We start from the raw sequence: 24273 nt of genomic DNA on the forward strand, positions 1-24273 counted from the left end.
AAACTGTTTTTACCAATTATTTAGTGAAAATATTTCCGGTATACACTTGCATATTCCATGCATAGTAGCTAGATTTGGCATCTTAGGATGCCCATATTTTGATGCCATACTGCAGGCTTGTTGGGCATGTACTGTCAGAAGGGACAGCGCCCCCTGAATGGAACAAGGTGTTCATCTACAGTGACATGGGGACCAGGATTGTACAAGACAGGTACAATTTTGACCCATTCATCCCATACATCTCTGATCTCAGCTAGTTTGTCTCTTTCACTCGACCAGCTCTGGTGTTGCGGAACACCCAAGCTTTCGTATGAATTGACTCCAAAGACATTGTTGCTAGAAATATTGGCCTTCCACTCTCATCATTCCACAGACTGACAATTGCTTCTCCCTTTGACTTGTACACTCCAGCTAATACTATTCAATTTTATTTTATTTATAGTATCAAATCATAACAAGAGTTATCTCGAGACACTTTACAGATAGAGTCGGTCTAGACCACACTCTATAAATTCCAAAGCCCCAACAATTACAGTAATTCCCCCAAGAGCAAGCATTATCAGTGGCTGTTGCTACAGTGGGGAGGAAAAACTCCCTTTTAGGAAAAAACCTCGGCAGACCCAGACTCTTGGTAGGCGGTGTCTGACAGGGCCGGTTGGGGATGTGATGAACAGTGGCGATAATAGTCACATTAGAGATAATGGAACAGTGACTTTGAGGTAGTCATGGAAGTTCATGTCATAGCAGGGCACATTGTGTCAACTGAGTAGTGCAGTCTCCAATACCGGATCCTGACTACTCTGTGCGTATGAACATCACAGCAGGGTGTTGCGGGATGTAACATGGCACTGCAGAGCTTGGGTGGATGCTGCGGACGCAGCAGGACTAGGATTTCAATGTATGCATGCAAGTCAATCTTATCCAGTGACTTCCATTTCTTTTGAAATACACACCTCCCCTGCAAGTTGGTCATGTCCACTATGATCCTATCTATTGGTTGGGATATGAAGAGATGAAATGGTGATTGAATATCATCAACTAGTGTGGCAGAAAATCTTGTGGGGCTTGGAGTCATCTTGATGACAGTCTGCCTTGGCGTCAGTGTTTTGATGTTGACCATTTTATGTTAGAATCTTTAGCTGTCCATGTTGAGGATGATTGCTGCCCATTGTTTTCAGCTAATATACTACACCAGACTGGTCCCCTGAATCCTCTTCATCATAGGCAAATTCACAATCCGGATCGTCAATAGCAACACACACACACACACACACACACACACACACACACACACACACACACACACACACACACACACACACACACACACACACACACACACACACACACACACACACACACACACACACACACACACACACACACACACACACACACACACACACACACACACACACACACACACACACACACACACACACACACACACACCTAAATGGGTGTTGAAAGTCTCCGGGTCAAAATGACCCGCAACATCATCTTTGTATACAAACTCTGAACAGACATTCCACTACACATCAGTGTGTCCAGATTTTATGAACAAGTTCATGACCCTAAATGAGGAAATGTCATACAATTTCATGGAGAAAAAGATAGGTTAACCAGTATTTTGGTCAACACAAAAACGCAAATGGGTCAAATTGACCCTTAACATAATATGAGGGTTAAGGGACATTCAGCATTAAAGCTGTATTTGTTCTCTGAAAACCTTTAATATCCTCATAAGAATATCCCATTTATGTTGGCCAGTTTTGTCATTATACACAAACCTCATAACATACAGTATGTTGCCTGAATTTGTTGAAATTAGTTTTTCCAGGTAGCTACTGTACATATTGTGTAACATTAGAATTACATTGGGAACATTTTTAGGTATTCTATACTGTATATATTATATACAAAATTGTTTTCCCATCAGTTTAATGGGATTTCTTTGTGCATGGCAGCTTTAAAGTTGATTTTGACTTGTTTTTCCCTTTAAAATTTAAACACGTTTTGTTTCTTCCCCCTGTGGAATTATGTCCTATAGTCTCATCTCACTGTAATACTCTCTTTCCTGTTCACTGATCAAGTTCCTACTGTTCTTTAAGACATTTTGACTGTCCTGAAACCTGTTTTACCTGATCAACAGACTTAGTGTATCCTGAATTATAAGTCTGCCTTTTTCTAGCTTAGTGTTAAGAGAAAGCATTTCACTCTTTGATCACTGAGTGAGACCTCTTGTTTAAAGCCCAGGTTGGCTCCTACAGAGGTTCACACCTTAACTGATCAAAACACCTTGGCTTTGACCGAGCAGACGGTATTGAGTCTATAGGCTCGTTCGAGATGAGCCAGGTCTGCGCAGAATCGATCACCGGCGATCTAACATGCCGGTTAGATTTGTGTCATGCACACGTGGGCAACGATAACCTCACGAGATGAAGGCAGCCGTAGGTTTGAGATGCAGGCAGCGCAGTTGCTTTTCACTGACTGCAAGAGCCAGGCGGACCCAGGGCGTGCTGGGAAACGCCGGCCTCTCAGCTGATCTAACAGCTGATTGCTTCAGAATCGACTCAACATGATGACGTTTTATATAAACATTCTATTGATTTTGAATTGGAGGGATTTTAACTGCTATTTGTCTGATTTAAAGGCTTATTCTGTACAGAACACATGTTGTGTGGCTGGTAGTTACGTTTAAAAGTCCGTTCAGATTACGGATCTTCTACAGCGTGTTGTTAATTTAAATCATCAACAGATCGCATGTAGAGCATTTTGAGAGCTACTCTGTCATAATAAAAACAACTGGAGACTGTGTACAAGCTGATATATGGGTCTGATAACATTTTATTATATCGGAATCGGACCGCAGTGTTTATGTGACTTCCTGTTCAGCCTGAAGGCCGCTGGAATCGGCTGGAAACTGTCCGACTTGACAGCGGATTTTTGCCACCGCCCCCGGCTGCTGCCGCCTGCTCTTGTCCGCTTTACAGGCGAGGCGCAGCTCATCTCGAACGAGCCTAATGTAAGAATCTGCTCAGACAGACTTGTGAGTTGAATGTCCTCTCAGCTTGTCTTTACTCTGTTGTTTCCTGTAAACTTGTATAAAGCCCCTGGCCAGAAACTCATTCTGGTCAGAGAGAATTCTACAGCGTCTTGCGAACTTCTGTCTCCACTGCGCGGTGAATAACATTCATCTGAACCTGCCACCGAAGAACCTGAAATCACTTTTTCTTCCGTACTGTTTTGTCACTGGTTGCTATGTATTGCCACAGTTTGAAGTCATCACTTTATTTGTGTTGGCGCTCTCTGACGCAGGGACAACATGCCTTAATTAAAATGATTAAATGCATCTGGGCGACAGCTGGATTCTATTTGGAATCCACCAAGATGAAAAAAAACAAACATTGTACCTGAGGTCATCTACACCCCTCTCTCTTTTCCCTTCCCTCTGTGCACTCGTTCCTTCTTTATCATTCTGACTTTGTCTTTATTTCTTTCCTTCAATATTGCGGTTTCTCTGCTCTCATTTTAGGTGTCCTTGAAAAAACAGACGAGGAGGAAGCCGCTGCTCTCACCAAGGCTAAGACCCTTTACAAGTCCTGTACCAATGAGAGTGAGTCAGCAGGCATCAGATGTCAACAGACATTCATTTTCGCATCCTCTATTGTCCTAAAGTTAAAATTTCCCTTGCATTCATCAAAGGTTATGTGTCTCTGATTCAATTGCATTGCATTGTCAAACTTAATTAAACGTTAAAACCTAATTAACAAACTGTCATAACAATCGTCATCCATTATTAGTTTTGAAAGTAAGAATCACTGGCTTTCAGCTTTACAGCATTATGCGATGCAAATACATGCTTTCAAATTTGCATTTATTAATTATGCTTGTTATTAAGAATATAACAATATATGAAAAATAAGGTTTCTTTTCTTTTTCTATTGTGAATTTTGATTAGACAATGGCATCCATTATTAGAAACCGACTAAAGCTTGTTTGTATCTACTCCCCATTTAAGGTTTAATTGAGCTCAGGGGAGGGGCTCCTTTGCTCGACATGCTGCCTGATATGTTTGAGTGGCCCGTAGCTGTGGACAACTGGGAGACCAACTATGGTAGAGTAATCTTTTTACAATGTCACACACAGCCAATGTTGTGTACAGTCAATTCTCCTTTTCTCACTTTTCCTTCCTTCTCCGTTACTCAGGTAAAACATGGAGGTTGGAGAATGTCATCGCCAAGCTGAATGAGAAATATGGAACTCAACTCTTGGTCAACTTTTTTGTCGGCACCGATGACAGGGACTCCAATTCATACATCATTCATGTAGGTGTGCAACTGTAGCTTAGAAACAAAGCCCTCCTCTCTCCCTGTATTAAACACACACACACACACACAAGGAAAATAACCACCCATGTTTTCAGATGTAATTTTTTTGGCTTATATAATTAAATATGTATGTTTTCTTGTATTCCTCTTTGCCAGTTTGACCAGCAGACAAACCTCGGCCTCTTATCTAGAGATTACTACGCTTGCACTGGACCCTACGCAGAGGTAGGTTTAAGGTGTACACTTATAGGCCTACACAAGCACACACACACACTTCTGTATTCAGGGGTTAAAGCCTCAGACAGCCCCGGCAAATAGGCCTACACTCTTCTACCGTATGTGATCAGGGGATGCGTAACTTTTACAGGGTTTCCCTTTTTTCTGTCAATGGGTTTCTTTAAAGCAGATCAGGGACCTCAGTCTAGGTGGCGGTAATGTACCTTAACACTGGTCGCCTCTCGCCATAAAATTGAAAAATATAAAAATAAGTGATCTCAGTGCACTTGTCGGTCAGAAGGACAGCACAGATGGCATAGAATGAATGGATGGCAATGTATGGAAAAAAAATAATAAGAAACTAACAGGTCTGAAAGGAAAGTAAATGCTGTGATATTCTGCTTAAACAGTGTTTTGCTTTTACAAAATTATACTGTCTTTGATAGGCATAGTGTTCAGAGCAGAGGCTTGTCTCACCTTGTTTATTTTATATACAGTCTGTCAAATGATATCATTCAGATATTGTAGTAGTAGTAGTAGATTTTGTTGTAGTGCACACTTTCACCCATGACAACCCTGAAACCACAGAACCCCCCACATAACAAATTCCAATTTAACCGCTGCTTGTTAAGGTTTACATCAAATGATGCACAATGAACAAAGCTCCATGTGTTCATTTGGGCCAGTGCCACTGAGGCTCTTTGACCCCAGGAGTTTGTTCCAAGAAACATGATAATTAACAAATGACGAGGGTTTCAGTTAAACATTAGTACCTGAATTCACTTTGTGCTTATTTGTACACGTATACTTGCATTTATGAGCATGTGTATGCAATAAATACAAATGTCCTCTGAAGCAGTGATGATTAAAATCAAAGAGGCAAAACAGAACAGATTTGTTTGTCTCTCAATCTAGACCAGATGTGTGGGATTGGACCAAACATCCTCTGCTCTGGTTTTACTTTACAAATTATGGACCCTTGATTGAAATGCAAAAAAGCACTTAACCTCACTTAGCTTGAGGCAGGTAACGTATGTGTGTGTGTGTGTGTGTGTGTGTGTGTGTGCAACGTGACATCATGACTTTGCGTTAACATAGATGCCACTTTCTAAAGCCAAGTGGTGTGTCATCTGTACGCATTTTGAGCTATCCACGTGTATGTCTATGCCGTACACAGCACGTTGCATTTTTGTGTGTATGTCTACGCGGTATACAGCGGACGGGTTGCAGACTGATCTCAATAAGTGGCTTATGTATGACACGCCAATTCGTATGCCATTTTGGTGTGTTATCAACACGCATAATCGCTTTTCGGATGGTTGGGTTTAGGAAAACAATAACGGGGTTGGGTTTAGAAAAAGAAGAAAGCAACGCTTGGGTTTAGGAAACGTGACACGCGGGACACGATCCCCGGTCTCCTGGGTGAAAGTCCTTTGTTGTTTGACCTTTCCACCACCCCGGCCCTACGGCGTAAATTGACACGCAATCGCAAGGTAACGTAAGTCAATGGAGGCCAAACGCCGTTGATAAACACGCTAAAAAGCGATTATGCATCTTGATAACACGCCAAAATGGCATACGAATTGGCGTGTCATACATACGCCACTTATTGAGATCAGTCTGGTGTGTGTGTGTTACAGTGCGGATCGGGCCGCATTTTTCTGTCCGAGCCCGGCCCGCATCCAACAGAGCAGTAACCGAACCCGGCCCGAGCCCGACAGGGATTAAGATATTTATGTCCAAGCCCGACACAGTTAAAATCTCATACTAGTAACACATGTACCTTTGTTTATGTGGAAAGCCCGCTTTTATTAAGCAATTGTAGGAAGGTGACAAACCGATGAGCACATCAGCGCACACGGGGCAACAAGCGCACGTTCACACAGGTGCGCACCTACATGGTAAACTTTTTTAAATTTAAAATGTTCATTGCCTTATCGCCCTGATGTGACAAGCCTGACCCGAACCCGAACATAATTTCTAAATATCTGTCCGAACCCGGCTCGTGGTTCGGGTATCCATCCTCTGGTGTGTGTGTGTGTGTGTGTGTGTGTGTGTGTGTGTGTGTGTGTGTGTGTGTGTGTGTGTCGCCTCTGTTTTTTTGGTCATTTGTTAAACTGACCTCCTTTCGACCCTGTTAAAATAAATTCAAGATACGGATATCATGAATGAGTCTTTGTTTGACAGGCATGTCGGGCCTACGAGAAGTTCATGATTGACCTTGCCAAGCTGATCCGCACTGACCGGAGATTGGACATCAATGAAACCCGCATCAGAGAGGAGGTGAAACGAGTTATGGACCTGGAGAGAGACATCGCCAACGTAAGCGTGCATTCACACTTTTTCCCAGTAGACACCTAAATAGTTGGTCAGATCCGAGAACTAAAACTAAAAGACCACTTTCTAGTTCTTTGAGACACTGAGGGAAGGTGGCTATGTTTTCCAGCAGCAATGCATATCTTACCTTCAAGCTCAGCTTCACACAACAGGAGGATTTTGTGAGCAAACAACTTCTGACAGAATTATCTCCTCCATTTGAAGCCCAAACCTCTCTCCTTAGTGTGTTTGTGGCTGCAGTCTGGAGCCTGTGCCATGTAAAACAAGCTGTTAACCAGCCTGATCCCTGCACAACAAACTTTCTCAGACATCAACAGGTTTACACAGTCCACGTTTGTCATTCAGTGCTAGATGTGTGCTCTGCTCACTGCCATGCTTCACTTCCCCTCCTCTCTGCTGCTGGCTTTTACAAGTCAAGTCAGACCGTTCGAGCTCTGACATTTACAGACCTGAAGCCTCCAGGGACTCCAAATGTTTGTTGCTGCTGGACGTGTACTTCACTTGTACACGTCAGGAAACAGGAGGGTTATGTTGTGACAGAATTCTTGATTTTCTACCTCTCTGACTTACTCACTTCCAGGCTACCGATACTCCAGAGGACCGTAACAACCCAGTGTTGCTTTACAACAAGATGGAACTGGGTGATCTGAACGCCAACTTCACCCTTGAGGTTGAATCGCAGGTAAAAATAGACTCCTTTTCTATCAGAATTTTCAGTTTCTTTTTCATCTTACTTCCTCTTTCTAATACCGATTTTTCTGTACATGCTTTCGGACTTGAAGGTATTTGACTGGAGTTACTTCACAGCTAAGATAATGGATACAGTCAACATCAGCGTTCCTGACACAGAGAAGGTCATAAATTACTCCCCCAACTATTACAGAAGACTCAACCTTATCTTGGCCAGATACAACAAAAGGTGTGGGTGTGTGTGTGTGTGTGTGTGTGTGTGTGTGTGTGTGTGTGTGTGTGTGTGTTTGTTTGTTTGTTTGAGTCTGTAGCCAAATTGTGTTTGTTTTACAATAGTTTGTGGGGGTGGGTTGTAGTAAATAAAAAAACTGATATATTGTAGGTTTGTGTGAGCAAGAGAGAGTTTCTTTGAACATCCTTCATCTCCCCACAGAGATCTGCAGAACTACATGGTGTGGCGTTTTGCTATGAACATGGTGGTAGGCCTGAGCAGATCTTACAGGGACACCAGGAAAGCCTTTCGCAAGGTACACCCTGACACCGTAACTTTCTATCGATAAACACAACTACACTAATGCGGAATTTTAGAGGTGGGTTCCAGTATTGAAATTTGAGCACTGAAAATGAAATGTACGGGCACAGTTGTGCTTCGAGCAATGCTGACTTAACACTGCAACACGCGTAGCTACAATGACAATGCTAACGTAAGGATGTTTAGCAGGTATGTTTACTTCGGTCACCATCTAAATGTAACATGTTAGCATGTTAACATTAGCTAATTAGCATTAAACACAAAGTACAGCTGAGGCTGATGGGGATGTCATTAGGTTTACAGGTATTTGGTCATAAACCAAAGTAGTAGGCAAAGTTAAACTTGGACCTGCTGGTGGCACCTAATGAAAAGTTAAGGAATCACCAAAGTTACCACAATTAATTCTAGGGGGGTGGGGACATGAATGTCTGAACCTATGGTCTGTACCACATTTCCATGGAAATCCATCCAGTTGTCGAGATATTTTAACCTGGATCAAAGATGCACTGACATTGCTGCCCCTAGAGCCATGCTGCTAGCATAAACGTGTTGGTGCCTTGATTGAACAAACTATGTAAGAGTGTTTCTAAAATGGTGCTATACTGCAGTTTCTTGATACTTATCAGCTGATACTCTACTATACACAGATACTGAGGTATCATTTGGGCTATAATAAGCTGTTCTGTCCTCACTAAGTGTTGTCCATACGAACGTACACTCAGCTATTACAGACAGCTAAGCACTCTCCTAATCAAGCTCCAAAGGAACAGGCTCATGTGTTGCTTTTGGTTGTAAAACTGTGGACAAGAACAAAAAGGATATAAAAATTAAAATGTTGCATCATAATGCAATATCACACAAAGCTTAGTTTAAAGCTACATTGTGTAAGAATATCTCCCATCTAGCGGTGAAATTGTATATGACAACCAACTGAATATTACTTTCTAGCCCTTCCTCCTACGGTGGCTGAACCCGAAATTAGCGCTCTCCATCGTTTACACACAGCTGTTCCAGCTACTCCAATATTAACTTTGGTCTTGCTACTTTGCCTGTCGCGTTGTCATTTTAATTCTCTTTTTCGCTTCCCTGGCGAGTAATCTCCCCCTTCGATTCGTCACGGTGCCAATAGGTGGAAGAGGGCGAAATGCGGAGGTATGTCCCTCTTTGGCTAATGTATTTTAAAGATGGCGGCGCTACATGGCTGCGGTAATTCGAGCGAGTTGCTCGTATGTATTCTGAATGATTCTGAATGTCAGATTCTACGCTTACGAAAATACTTTAGAGATTAGTTGGTGGAAGTAATTACACATGAATGAGTACATATTTGTGAAAGAACAAAGGGGTTACACAATGTAGGTTTAAGAGTTACAAGAAATATTGCACAAGGTAAGTGTAAACACAAAGCAAAACCGTTTTCCATATGCGGGTACAAAAAACAACCCGGGTTTTACAATACTAAATAGCAGATACAAGTCAACCATGTTTATAGGAATAGGACTTAGGGAAGACATAACTTTCTAACCAATACATTTTCAAACATATTAATGTATACATGTCTCTTCTAGGATAATAAACAATATAACTTACAGATGATGCCATGTATAAAATGTGGAAGTGAGGATGACACTAGATTGAAGCCAGCAGGAACATGTGGCTCTCTCAGGCAATATATAGAGTAGAAATGAAGTACTTCCTGTTTCCTCCCTTAAAGTGACAGTTCACAAAACAACCACCAAGGGTCCCAAATCAATGCAAACACATCTGGCTCCATAACGTAACCACTAGATGTCAACACTCGGCTCCATTCATTCCTCACCACATGTATAACTATTCCTAATCCTAACCCTCTTCATAATCAGATCATCTCCAATCAGTCATATTTCTTATAGTCCTAACTCTAATGGTGATGCATAATGGAGGCACAAATAAAGAATTGCCACAAGCCTCTTTAACCAACATGCTAAGTGGTTTATCCTGCATCTGTAATTGATCGGTGCCTCGTTACTTTCCCTGCAGGCTCTGTCTGGTACAACGTCAGAGGCAGCAGTGTGGCGACAGTGTGCACTTTACGTCAACAACAACATGGACAATGCTGTGGGACGACTGTATGTGCAGGAGGCCTTCTCTGAAAAAAGCAAAGAACTGGTCAGTAGTGGGTGGATTATACGTTAGATGTAATGCAGGATAAAACACTAGAGGAATTCCTTATTAGACAGAGTAGAGACTGTGTAATACATAATGAAATGCACTGTTTTATTGTTTATTGACACTTTTAACTGCTACCAAATCACTGAAATGAATCTGCAGGGCATCCATTTTCACAAAAACAGTGCAGGTGTTTATGTATTCAGTTTTTCATATATACAAGTATGAGAACATCTGTTTCAGGCCCATCCCATTGAGAGTGTTTGTGTTTCTTAATTGTTTTTTTTCACCTTTGTGTCTTGTGATCCCACCACTGCATGTTCTGCTTGCACCCACTGAAAGCAGCTGAACAAGGTGTCCTTGCTATCATCCCCACACCACCCAATCTGTAAATCTCAACTCTGGGCGCACGCGTGTGTATGTGTGTCAGATTGTGAGTCAGATTGTGTGCGATCATACATCTGTCATAATGCTGAGTGTCTCACACACTGTAAATCTTGGTCATTTTCTGGACCTTCACCCACTCGAGCATGTGGATTTCACATTGCACTCTGAGTAAATGCATTTGTATGTGTGAAAAGTGACACACAACTCCAAGTATGTATCAACACCCCTTTTGCTCAAATACATGGCCATACATACAGTACACTATATGGGTGTGTAAGCGTGCTGAGTTGACCTGCAGCTGGCACACATGCTGCACTCCTCACATACCAACCTTCTCTCAGCCACAGTTATATAGTTCCACCAGTAGAATATAACAAAGTACTTTTACACAAGTTCTGAACTTATTTAGATTTTAGAGTAACTTATATGTAATTGAGCACTTACATTTATGCTACTTAATGCTTGCACTACCATACTATTGTCACGGCATAACCACAACCCTAAGACTTGGCTTACTCGTGCATTTGAATACACAAGAGCCAAACACTTGGCCCGCCAGGCTGAAAGTAAGGATGAGAGGCCTACCTTTGTCATAGCCAGGGCGCAGTATTGCTCTGTCTTTCTGACCAGCCCAGTCCTCGGTGCGGTGTCAATCAACGCTGACATTCCATTGATAGTTGATTTATAGACATTTAAGACGCGGACAAAAAACATTAACACAACTTGATGGGGAAAAAGAAAACTTCATCCCTCGACTCTCATTGTGTCTCTTCCAACACCGGCACGCCCTTGGTCTGTTTCTTGTCCGCTTTGTAAGCTCTTTGAGGCAGGTAAGCAACACCCACCTCAGCCTGGTGGCCAATAGGAAACGATATGTGTCGTGACACTGTGATTCAGAAGCAAACATTGCATGTTTTAAGTCCATGAAATTTATTGGACAGCTATATGTATAATCTTTTACTAGTTAAAGATTTCACAAGATGTGATCAGCTTTTGCAATATGTTTTCTTATAGATTAAACTACCATGACCAACTACAAAAGTAAAATATGGCACTCATTAATAAAACTATGACACTAATCCAAAATATAATACATAATAATATATCACTTTTTTTTGCATAAGGAGTACTTTATGATCCTTAGAGTATATTATGATTATACTATTTCTCTACATTTACTCAAGGATTTTGTATGTGGAACTGCTCATTATTTGGAGACAGAGTGAATTAAATCAAATTGAATAGCAGTGGATTAGATCAAACTATAATGATACATACAGCTTTTGTAGACTTACCATAGAATATAAACCCTGCATTTCACCCATGCAAATTATATTGTAGCGTTTTCCATGCAAACAGACATGCATACATGCAACCACAAACATCTGTGTACTCACACATACACTTGCACACACGCGCACGCACACACACACACACACACACACACACACACACACACACACACACACACACACACACACACTGTATGCTAAAAGTATGCTGTATGCTAAAAGATTTTAAGAAAAGCCTATTAGTACGGTCCCTAGCGGTTTGTGGCGAACCACAGCGTGTTGTCTGAGTGGTCATGTAGTGTGTCAGCGAGGGGTCTGCTGATGGGATGAGACACTGGAATGCCTCTGTCAGCTCGCCGCGGTCTCAGAGCACAGCTGTGGTTAGAAGGAGCTGGAAGGGTGACCTTCGTTCTCCCTGCAGTTTTTACTGTCATTTTTCCCCTTTCTATTTGGCTTTCATTCTTTCACTGGTTCAGGTACTTTTTCGTGAATTATTCTTATTCTGTTTTTGTTTTGTTTGTGGACAGAACTTGGATGTCCTATCTCACCATCTCTCATACGTTTGCACATCATGGTGGCGTCAGTCAGTCTGTCTCTCTGCGTGCAGGCGCATTCTTGTTAATTCTTCAACTCAAGAGCAATACATTATAGAATACATACTTAAGCTTACACCACAACTGAGCTTTGGATGTGGATTTTTGAGCACCTTACTGTGTGAAAGGTATATCTCGTTATCGTGAGATTCCTACAGTTGAGCCAGTATGTTATTTGAAAACAAGTATGACATGGAAATATTTGTTTAGTTCCAAACATGTATTTGCTTAATAAGAATAGCATAACTTGTTTGTTTACTAATTGTGAAACATTAGGCTCAAGTACCACTTCTATAAATTACAGTTATAAAGTTTTGGATTATTTCAGTAACTCAGTAATTCAACCCCAAACGGCTGGATGTCTTAAGATGCAGAATGTAAATTGGTAGCATTATAAATAATGCATCTGCAAATTTGCCATTACAGCAGTGTAGAACATTAGATGAGACTTTTTTTACATACCACACTTTTAATTGTCACTAAACATGATATAATTCTGACTGCCATTGCCTCACCTCCCTTTATTCATACTTAAAAACAGTTGATCTTTTTATTATTTAATCTGTCTTATTAATCTCATAAAACATTATTACACTACCGGTAATATTACCCAGGGCCACCACCCTTCTACGCAGAGGGAATGTAACCCTGAGTGCTTATATTGATATGTGACTATGTAATGATGGGGCCTGGTTCAGGGAAGTGTATTTTTATGACTGTGTTGCACAATATGTTGCAGTGTGTGCTTTCCACTGCATCCTTTCTGCAGACCTTATGAGAAAAACTCCCACACTATGTACAAGTTGCACAGACTGACTGTTTTGTTCAGGATATATATTTGATTGTGAAATATCAGTGGCATATTTGTGACTGTTGTCTCTTTCTCTCTCTATGTGTGTGTGTGTGTGTGTGCATCAGATGGAGGAGATGATTAAAGACATTCGCGAAGTGTTCATTAGTAACCTTGATGACCTGACCTGGATGGATGCAGAGACCAAGAAAGCAGCTGAGGAGAAGGTTAACAGGCCTGCCATCGGGAGGGGGGGTAATGGGTGGGGGGGTGTTAAAGGGTACAGATTACCCCAGCCCAAGGGTATTGTTTATAATGAACTGTCAATTGTATTGTATTCTATTTGTCAAATTGTCTCCTCTACTTTTCTGTAGGCCCGAGCTATTCGGGAACGGATCGGCTATTCCGACAACATCATGGATGACAAATACCTTAACAATGAGTACAAAGATGTGAGTGTCTGAAAAGATGTGATTGTGAATGCTTTTCTTCTTTAACTGAATTAATGTAACAGAATACCTGAGTGGGTTCATCAAAACTGCATATAAGTTCTATGAAAACATCTTGATGAATTCTTGGCTGGAGAATATATGGCCAAGTGTTGATAGCTCTCATCAGGGCTAATCCTCCTGTTTCTCTGGCTGTGTGTTGGTGTCAGCTGGCCTACAGTGCAGAGGAGTACTTTGAAAACATCCTACAGAACCTGGAGCATGTGCAGAAGAAACGCCTGCGGAAACTCAGAGTCAAAGTCAACAAAGAGGAGTAAGATTTAATTGATGTATTTCTGGTGGGGGGTTAAATCATTGTTCTGTAAACAGGCTTGTTCCAGTTGTGTAGTATATTTTTTATTATTTAATCACTAATAATAAATGACTTATTCGCTTATGGTGCTTGTAGTGTGACACACCATCTTGCATTTAGCACAGTGCATTCACATTCTCCCACACAAACTCCTACTCACACATACAGTTCAGCCTTCCACTGAGCACAGCAGTAATGCTAATATTAGCTCGTTGTCATTAATCACAAGTTAATTTGATACTGCAGTGCCTTGTCAACACAGTTGATAGGAATTTGCCTTAGTGCCATTCTTAAAACTGACAACCAAAAAAAACACACACACACATAAATAAATAAAATATATGAGAAATACGAGCAGCAAAAACCTTTTTACATGCAAACATACATAATATTATATAGTCATATTTATCTCTCATCAAATCTTAATCATGCTGCACTATATTGCTCCTCACTTTATCAGTCTTTAATTCCACCCTCCTTGTCTTCTGCAGGTGGGTAACTGGAGCTGCTGTTGTCAACGCCTTCTACTCATCCAGCAAAAACCAAATAGGTATTTTCACATGTGCACATGCAATTATTTAACATTCTGAATTTTGTAAAGCAAGTTGTGTAAAGACAAACCCATAGAAGTTAAATTTTCATTTTATTTCTATATCTATATATCTATATCTATATATCTTCTTCTTTTTTTTTTTTTTTTTCTCTTTCCCCCTGGTGTCAGTTTTCCCTGCAGGTATCCTGCAGCCGCCTTTCTTCAGCAAAGGTCAGGCTAAATCTCTCAACTATGGTGGCATTGGCATGGTGATCGGTCACGAGATCACACATGGCTTTGATGACAATGGTATGATTGTCCACACTATTGCTCTTTTTTTCTCCAAGAAGCACACTTTTCATTGGGTTATGTAAAGTTATTGTGTTCAATGTTAGGATTCTTGTATACTGATATCCACAAGTGCAAGTCACCCAGAAACACAATGGAAACGAATGAAATGTAATGGAAACCTGTAATTAATGTCACTAGCAGCATGTTTGGGCTGTCTCAGATAACAAGATAATGGATGTGTGGGCATAGAGATCACAATCCTTTTTTTCTTGTTAAACAAATACAACCAGCCAACCCTTAATGCATTTGGCTTCTTTTATTAGGTCGTAACTATGATAAAGATGGTGATCTGAAGGACTGGTGGACACCAGGCTCCACTGATAGGTTCCTGGACCTGTCGAAGTGCATCGTCAATCAGTATGGCAACTTCTCCTGGGACCTGGCCAATGGACTTCATGTATGTCCTGGTAGACAATCTCTCTCTCCTTCTTTCTTTAAGTTTTTTATATAATTTACTTTTTCTCAAATATTGTCCCAAACTTTGCTCATTGTCTTACAGTATTTATTTGCTTTCCTGTTACCTTTGCCAGCCTATCCATTTTCATCTTTCTCCCAGTTTGGCTCATCTCTTCTCTGCTTCAGGTCCTTTAATATTTTCTGTTGACATATCAATCCCTCTCCCTCTCTTTGTTTCTCTCCCTCTATCCTATTGCTTTGAACAATGTTTCTTTTATCCCCTGGGACAATGCTTTCTTGTACATGTATCCCAGAAAAGTGATATCTGTGATTTGCTGAAATACAGAGGAAAATAATATCATCTCCCTCTGTCCTTTTTCCCTGCCTACCTTTGTGTTTTCTCTGCTTATGTCCCAGTTAAATGGTAACAACACCCTCGGGGAGAACATTGCTGACAACGGAGGGATACGGCAGGCATATCAGGTAATGAGCCTGAAAACAAAGGAGGGAACTCGGTTTAAAAGTCCTGGTTTAAAGATGACCGAGGATAGGATTTAGTATGTGATTTGTTATTTTCATCTGCTTGCTAACATAATAGATGTTTAATTTTGTCAGGTCACTGACAGGCTCATTAGTTATTGTAAACACAACAATAAAGGACATGAAGTTGCTGCTGATTTTGTAAGTTTTATCAGATGTGAACAGAGAAAGGGCATTCACACATTTGAATGCAATATGAGGTAATAAATATTCTTACTTTAGGTCAACCATGACGTTGTAGTATTTCTTTTTTACATTAACATTGTCCATTTTCTTGCTCCTGGAGATTTGATTTCCTTTGTGAGTTACAACTTTTCAAACAGACAACATGCCTGTATACTATTATTTGAGTTTCATGCTGGACAGGGAATGTGACAGTATATACAAAGTGACATGAATTAGCATTAAAATGATAACTAAAAGGCTGACGATAAATTTTAGATTAGTTGCTGCAGCAACTTAAACATAAATCAATAAATAGTTTCCAAAACAACCCAGTTGTATTTTTCACATACACATGGTTTACCAAACAGCCCAGCATGTAAAAGTCTGTATAAGGAGTTTACAGGAAGTATCCTCAGAAATTAGGAATTTTGATAAAGACAACAGAATAATAACCACAACTCCAACAGTTTAACATTCTTGGTTTACTGCTTATTTTCCAAGTTTATCATTGAATAGTAATGAAATGGTATTATGAGGCACATTAGGTACATTTATTAATTGGAAAATCTACATTTAATTAGCAGAAGTGTAATATGGAATGCTTTTTGGCCAGGTTTTTATAATCAGTAGCAATTAGGTAATTTCGAGACTTTTTTGACAATTTTCATGTGGTATAAGATGAGAACATTTGTCTCATATTAATACTGCAGGCCTATAAGAACTATGTGGAAGAGCATGGAGAGGAGCCATCACTGCCGGGCATTAACCTTTCCCACAATCAACTCTTCTTCCTAAACTTTGCTCAGGTAGTTGATGGATGTGTGGTTGGATTGATTGACTGATTGATTGATGTCTTGATGGATGGATAGATGAATTGATTAAAGTAATTGATGGATGATGGATACATAAATATATGATAAATGGATGGATTACAGTAATGGATGGATGATGGACACTTTGGTGGGCAGTTTGGATATATGAATGGAATGAATAAATTGGAAACATGCAGTATATTGGTATATTGTAAATTGTATTGGTCTAATACTGCATGTCCTAATCTCTGTTTTTTTCAGGTGTGGTGTGGAACGCACCGACCAGAGCAAGCTGTCAATTCCATTAAAGTAGATGTACACAGTCCAGGGAAATTCAGGTAAATTCAAAGCGATAGTTTTTCTTTTACATCAATCAGTCATATGAGGCAAAGGGCAGGAAACAAATTACAGTGGGAGCTAACATTTTAAAACCTTGATAAAATGACATGTGTACATTTCAATTACAAGTAACCTTCTAATAAACAATCTCCTCTGTATGTGTTACAGGGTACTGGGCTCTCTTCAGAATTTCCCAGAATTTGCCAAAGCATTCAACTGCAAAAAGAACAGCTACATGGTCCCTGCCGACATTTGCCGTGTGTGGTGATCCACAGAACTCTGGGATAGTGTCGCCCCTGTCCCCCTGCAGTACCTCTCCCCTCTGACTGTTGGAGCACTCGTGGGGGGCTACAGGGAAGTGAAAGCTCCCCTTAGCTCTTTACTGAATGGACCAAGGCCGGTGGATTGACACTGCAGTATGCACTTCCTCCGCGGAAAGCAGCGGACTGTACCCTCACGGACGGATGGAGCACTGTCTCTCCGACTCTGATACTGTAGTTCATTCAATCAGCCTGAGTATTCCCCTACTCACTGGACACAATCACTCCTTCTGTTTAATTCTTTTCATCTTGTTTTACTCATCATTTGCGAGTCTGCCAATGTGTGTGTGTGTGTGTGTGTGTGTGTGTGTGTTTCAGTCAAAATTCTGTACAAGTAGTTGTCAAGAGAGGGGCAGACAGACAAATGTGCTCAAATCCACCGACATGAATACACCACCCACCCACCCACGCTCATACACATGTAACAGGGCTGAACCACTGTTCTGTATGTGGAACAGAGCTGTATGGCTCTCATCAAACCTCAGCTGGTTTCAGCCTTCATCTACATGCTGATACACTCTACAATGTATTCATAATGTACTCTTTGTTAATACTTAGAACTAGATTAAGTAAATTATTACAGAAAATCAGAATTTATTTTGCTGAATAGACCAGTACGTTTTTATCCATGCTAGCATATTACACAATACTGTTCTATATTTAATGATAATGACTTAACTGCAGTTGACAGGCAGCTGCTGCTCATTAGCAGTATTTCAAATTAACCAAAATTCAAACTTTGCCTTGAAGACAGCTGGTCATGAATCATTGAGCTGACAATCGACAGTCACCAGACCCTTTTATACATTCACTGAGCCTCCTGTGTGTTTCTGCATGGATGTATGTCTCTATGTGTTTTCCAGTCTTTTTAATTCATTATGATCGCTGCCTGCTGTTTGCCAAGCAAATTGGTATGCCTTACATGATCTTTTTGTGCTGCTGTGTCTGAGTGTGTGAATGTGTATTTGCAGGAGGAAAAAAAGGACAATGTATCATTGAAGCAATAGTTTGACTTTTTCGTTGCTTTTCTTGCCCGACTGTTACATTAGAAGATCAATACCACTCTCATTTCTTTAGGCTACAGCCAGTAGGCGGTTAGCTTAGCTGAGCATTAAGACTGGAAACAGCTAGCTTGGCTCTGTCCAAAGGTAAAAAAAACAATGACATGGAAAGCTCACTAATGACCTGGCTACTTCTTGTTTGTTTAACCAGTACAGTACCAGTTGTGGTTTTGTGGGGCGTTATGTGTCTGACTGTTTCTTGGCTGAGAGCAGTGACTTCCTGGAGTCTTCGCCAGCTACCCGCCACCTGATGGTGATGACAGGACTTGAGAACTTGGAGTCTTTACCCTTTCGTTTTTCTATGGCTTAAAAAAAAAAATATATATATATATATATATATATATATAACATTTTCAATTTTAATTGGTTAGCTTTAAATGTGCTGGTAGGCAGATTTGGTTTTACCTTTGGACTGTCAAGCTAGCTGTTTCCCCTGTTTCCAGCAGAACCATCTCCTGGCTGCTTTATATTAAATAAACTGATATGAGTGGTATCAATATCCTCAACTAACTCTTGGCAAGAAAGTGAATGAGTGTATTACACACTATGTTGAACTATTATTAAGGAAAATTGATTGGTTCTATTCTTTACTGACATGATGATGACATAATGAGCAGATAGATATTAAACTGGGCTTGAAGGTATTTATTTTAAATAGTATAATGCACTTCATTCAACAGTGCATGCATTTTTCTGAATGCAGAAGGTTGTATCAAGTCAGTAGAACACAGTTTTCATGGTTTTGTATGGCTTTATTTTCTACGTTAAAGTGTAACTGAGGCTGTAACACAAGGTTCGTTAATTGTGGAAATTTTAGCCTTTGCCTTTTATATAGAAATCAGTGCAATGAATGATGCGCCTTGATCATGTAGACCACTTCTTCAGACAGTATACAACACCCTCCACGTCCTTTATACATTGATGTTTCCCGTGTTCTGTTCTTTTCATTGTTTGTGCAAGCTTTTTGTCTCTCTGTCACTGTCGCTCACTCCCTCAGGCTTTCTTTCTTTCTGTCTCTCTCTCTCTTTCTCTCTCTCTCTCACACTCCACCTGTAGAAAGACAGATATACCTCAGTTGCCTGTATTTAGATACTTTATAATAATTACTGATAATCATCTTGAGGAGCATTGTCTTTTCTTTCAAAATAAATCTTTAAATAACACGCTGAGCCTGCAGGCGAAGGATTGTTTATGTATTTGTGTGTGCATGTGTTGTTTTAGCATCTGAATCAGGCTTCTTTATAAATGCATTGCAAGCTCTTAAATCTGATACAAAGACATGTTACATTCCATCTTAAGTGTTGGCGCCTATTTTTTGCAGAGAGCCTCAAAACGACAAACATTCTTTTAATGTCAGACTTAAATTATGCACTGCATGACAGTGTACAGAGTATCTTGGTGCTGCTGACTTTATGTTTTTTTTTCTTTTTTCTGGACTTCAGAGACTTAACATATAGAAATCTTGTTAAAATCCACATCAAAGCAGACATTCTGCAGCATGTTCCTTTGCCCTTTGCTGCTGTCTGTGATGTTTTAAAAAAAGGTTAAACTATAGAGAGATTTTCCTACATTCTCTTTTCCCTCGTACATTAACTGGCTTGAGGGGAGTATTGGGAACATGGGTCTTTAGTTTCATTTAGTAATTTCCACAGAGACAGGAAAAAAAACAATAAGTTAATTTAAATGCAGCATTAGCCCAAACTCTTTCTTCACTAATTGGACCTATAAGCATTGAAGGAGTAGGGCAATATCTTTATGGGTGCTCCCAAGCTGCCTACTGATAAATATACCCCATGCCGCAATGAACCAGCAAGCACATTTCCTGGCACAGAGAAGGCTTGGGCAAACAGTCAGGCAAGTGCAGTGAATAAGAAAAAAATATCAAGAACTTCAGATGTAAAATGAGAGCCAAAGAGAATTATAACACACAGGATGTGTAGGGCAGGGGTGCCAAGTAGGAGCACCAGAAACATGGCCAAACTTTGAAGCCCAGTGTTAAAAATACCTAGGAATGGGGAGTGCAGCAGCGGCCAGAACCAACACACTTGTGCAAATACACATACGTTAAAGGGTAACTTACTTTTTTTTCAACCAGGACCCTTAGTGTCTAAGTCTTTTTGGTGTCTTAGTGTCTAAGTAACTGATGGGAACAACATTCTTGGTGTCTTTTGGTGTCTTAGTGTCTAAGTAACTGATGGGAACAACATTCTTTGACATTGGTCCAGTATTAAGCAAGATCGCTTCAGTCGGCCTTGTGCGATTGTGTGACTCATTTGAGTTCAGCTTAATAGTAGCTACGATTTCTTATTTACTTCCTGGCCTCCCCTTTTGCTCTCGGTGGCTGCTAGCGCTCAGCTAACTGAAGGTTCACACCACCCACTTTCCTCGTACTCTCGCCCTCCCTCTCATTAGCAGCTAAGCTTTCTGACATCACAGCTAACATTACAACACCTCAGCATGTTCCTGGGAGACTGAACAGAGTGTTTTGCACTTTGCACACCACGGACTGCTGAGGATTTATCCTGAAAGAACATGGAGCATGGCGGATGTTTGGAGTTTTTAAACATAATGAGAATATGAAACATGACTGGAAATATTTTTGTCAGTGAAAAAAAGACACACACAATTAACACCTTTGTACTTTCAACCTTTGATCTTGAAGTCAGTTTTTTTTATAAATTCACCCGTGTTGTACCTTTTGTTTTTTCTCTCAATACAAAGTTGTGCTCCCCTCTGTTGCCCTCTGGTCATAAAACGACTCAGTTTTCCTCCATGTGACCTTTGGGCGACCCTAACAGTGGGTCCAGTGGTATGTGTGTGTGTGTGTTGGGAGGGGTGGGGTGGGGGCAGGCATACAACCTCTGGAATGTTAGTCAGTGTGTGTGTTTGTGTGTGTGTGTGTGTGTGTGTGGGGGTGGCAATGCTTGTGGCATTGTGTGGTGTCTGAGATGTATGAAGGGGGAACAGAACACACACCTTAAAGGCCCACTCCAGTGTGTGTTGAAATTTTAATGATATTTCATAATTTTCTGTTTCATTTTCTGACAATGTTGACTAACCACACTGTTAACTTAATGTTGTGTTCAAAGTAAAAAAAAAAAAAAAAAAAGGTTTCTGCTGGAACAGGAATATGACGTATGACTGTCGCAAAATCTGCAGTGACTTAGTTAGGTGCAATGTTCGTTAGCATGACTTATTGCATTAGCTAACTGAGGGTCTTCATTTTATTTTTTAGCTTTATCCACATGTGTTGTTATATATTTCATAATGGCCTTTGTGTGGCCAGCTGGTGTAATCAAGGCATGAAATCTCACCGGTAGAAACACATCAAATGACTCTCTGATTTGCTCTCTTCTTTGCCATCTTTACGGGCCACAGCGCACCGCAGGAAGGATAGACATGTTGCTGAGAGATGTAAGGAGGTTTGCAACGTGCACCAGCATCGGCCTCTAACAGGTCCGGACGCAGGGGAGCGCACAAGTTTCAGCCCAGACACGAAGATCTTCTCCAGGCGACAATGAGAGAAAAGTACCGTTTAAAACATTACAGTGCAATGCGAGTCTGTGTTATACTAATCCTTGCCTCATTTATGGTCTGATGAACAGTAAATTCATCCAGTTACCGTAAGTGACATATGGCTGTTATCCAGGATGCTGTAGCTGCAATCTGGTTGTCATGGTTATTGATTACATTTGACCATTATCCATACCCATTCTCTGTTTGAGAAAGAAGGTTAACTGTTGAACAGGAAGTAACAATGACTGGAGGGCGGCTTTAAAGAACATGTGTACAAAAGTACACGTGCGTACACACACATATACGTGGAAATGATGGATTAGGGTCATAAGTGAGACAGTGTTTCAGGTAGGCGATTAGAGTGGGCACCGTGCTATTGCACACTTCATTTGAAAGGATCTCCTGTTGTGAAGTGCACTCTCACTGCTCTCATTGTTAAAAGCCACTAACAACGAACCATTTAGATTTTAAAGTGGCTAGCTTTTCTGTAAAAAGGTTCTAATACCCACTGCTTTATCACCAATACTTTGGTATGAAAGAAAAATAATAATTATGTCCTATGCCCATTAGGAAGTCGTACTGTTTTTGGTGCTCTTGATTTAATAAATGATATATGGTAAAAACATAAATTAAGTGGATTCTTCCATTTAAAAACATGTTGCTTTTACTTAGTGAAGGCACAGGCAGCAAAAAAAAAACAGTACACCTTTTATGTGACTTTTTTTGACTCGTGTCAAGGATTTATGTATTTGAAATAATTGACGCACTGTACACATAATGTACAACACAGAGAGCCTCAAAGTACCAATATTTACAGTAACAGTGCTGACATTCACCTGTGAACATTCAATGACAGTGAAACAACCACCTATTCAAAATATAATACAGTCACGACTAATGATGAACCTTTTCAAACTGTTTTCCACTGATGGCCAACTTGTCTCTCTCAAGTGATAGTGGAAATCTAGAAACTGCAAGTTTCACTTGATGTATCCCAGAATACAGACTCTCTAAATCTCCTGTTTGCGCTGTCACAACATACAGCATATGCTCACTCCATAATTAATGTAAAACAGTGACATCCTGTGGTTGTTCCCCACATCTGTGTCGTTCAGCTGAACCTTTGGTGACTTACTTACATCAAAAACAAACAACAACATCCAATTTATTTTAAATATTATATTACTATCTGTTATATTACCAACTGCACGTTGGCTTTATCTCGCTTTACTGACAGCTTACTGATGCCATTTATTATTTCGCAATCTGGAGAAAGCCATGGATGCTTTTTTTTTCCTCCTCATGTTTTGACTTGGCTACAGCAGTGCGCTTACCTTTTCCTTTTCAACCTCTCCCCCACAAAAAAGGAGCATTAATCCCTCAAGACCCAATAAGTAAAGCAAGAGTTTTAGAAGTTGTTTTAAACCAGCAAATAGCTTTAATGAATCAAACATTTGTCAAGAAATCCACTCTTAATTGAAGTTATTGTACAGCGACTGCCGCCATTAAACACACCATTGATCCTCTGTTAACAGCAGACAGGTGAAAGATCCGTTTTATTACTGTTACATCTTATTGCATTCAGTGACACTGTCGACTATGCAATTCCAATTTACTGCTTCAAGTTTATAACTGCAAGAAGGTCATAGCACTTAATTGGTTCAGCTAATATAAAACATCTTCTGTCACTTTTTTGACAAGCAGTACTCTGTGGGGCTACTTTAGGTTACAGTCTTAATTTTGCTTTCTATTTTGATGCTCTTGTTAGGCCAAATAGTCTATAAGAACAGCAGTTCAGTGGCATCTTGTATCATTACACACTGTTGATATACAGATACAGCTGACTGAAAGGATGAGTCACTCTTAAGGAATATCATAGAGGCATAAACTAAAGAGAGACATGCCATCTTTCTTTCTTCTACAGTTTTTAATTATCTGAATATCTTTTTTTAGCTACTTGGATTTCCTGACATCTGGACTGGCTGTAATGCTGACATCAAAATGTAGCTGCTGTATATAGTAGCTGTATATAGTTACACAACTAAATCATATAACTAAAATTTTGGCTTTTGGTATCTGGATATGTTTTAAGGTTTTATTGATTTATTTTACAGCACAGTTGTATCT

General features: G+C 40.3%; 1 protein-coding gene across 3 annotated transcripts in view; it reads left to right on the forward strand.

Annotated features, from left to right (window-relative positions):
* Nucleotides 1-18949, forward strand: part of LOC120548090 (neprilysin-like) — a 35326-nt gene extending 16377 nt beyond the window's left edge. For all 3 annotated transcript variants that reach the window (XM_039784081.1, XM_039784101.1, XM_039784092.1), the window contains 19 exons: nt 3536-3616; nt 4022-4117; nt 4210-4328; nt 4488-4556; nt 6735-6869; nt 7465-7566; nt 7667-7803; nt 8008-8101; nt 10123-10251; nt 13442-13540; nt 13688-13765; nt 13972-14075; nt 14606-14664; nt 14836-14955; nt 15261-15394; nt 15811-15876; nt 16809-16904; nt 17172-17248; nt 17418-18949. In XM_039784081.1, coding sequence (XP_039640015.1) covers nt 3536-3616; nt 4022-4117; nt 4210-4328; nt 4488-4556; nt 6735-6869; nt 7465-7566; nt 7667-7803; nt 8008-8101; nt 10123-10251; nt 13442-13540; nt 13688-13765; nt 13972-14075; nt 14606-14664; nt 14836-14955; nt 15261-15394; nt 15811-15876; nt 16809-16904; nt 17172-17248; nt 17418-17517 — 1895 coding nt within the window. In that variant the 3' untranslated portion in view covers nt 17518-18949. The remainder of the gene's footprint in view (nt 1-3535; nt 3617-4021; nt 4118-4209; nt 4329-4487; nt 4557-6734; nt 6870-7464; nt 7567-7666; nt 7804-8007; nt 8102-10122; nt 10252-13441; nt 13541-13687; nt 13766-13971; nt 14076-14605; nt 14665-14835; nt 14956-15260; nt 15395-15810; nt 15877-16808; nt 16905-17171; nt 17249-17417) is intronic.
* The last annotated feature ends 5324 nt before the right edge of the window (nt 18950-24273 follow it).

Source organism: Perca fluviatilis, chromosome 2 (genome assembly GCF_010015445.1).
Source record: "Perca fluviatilis chromosome 2, GENO_Pfluv_1.0, whole genome shotgun sequence".
Classification (NCBI taxonomy): domain Eukaryota; kingdom Metazoa; phylum Chordata; class Actinopteri; order Perciformes; family Percidae; genus Perca; species Perca fluviatilis.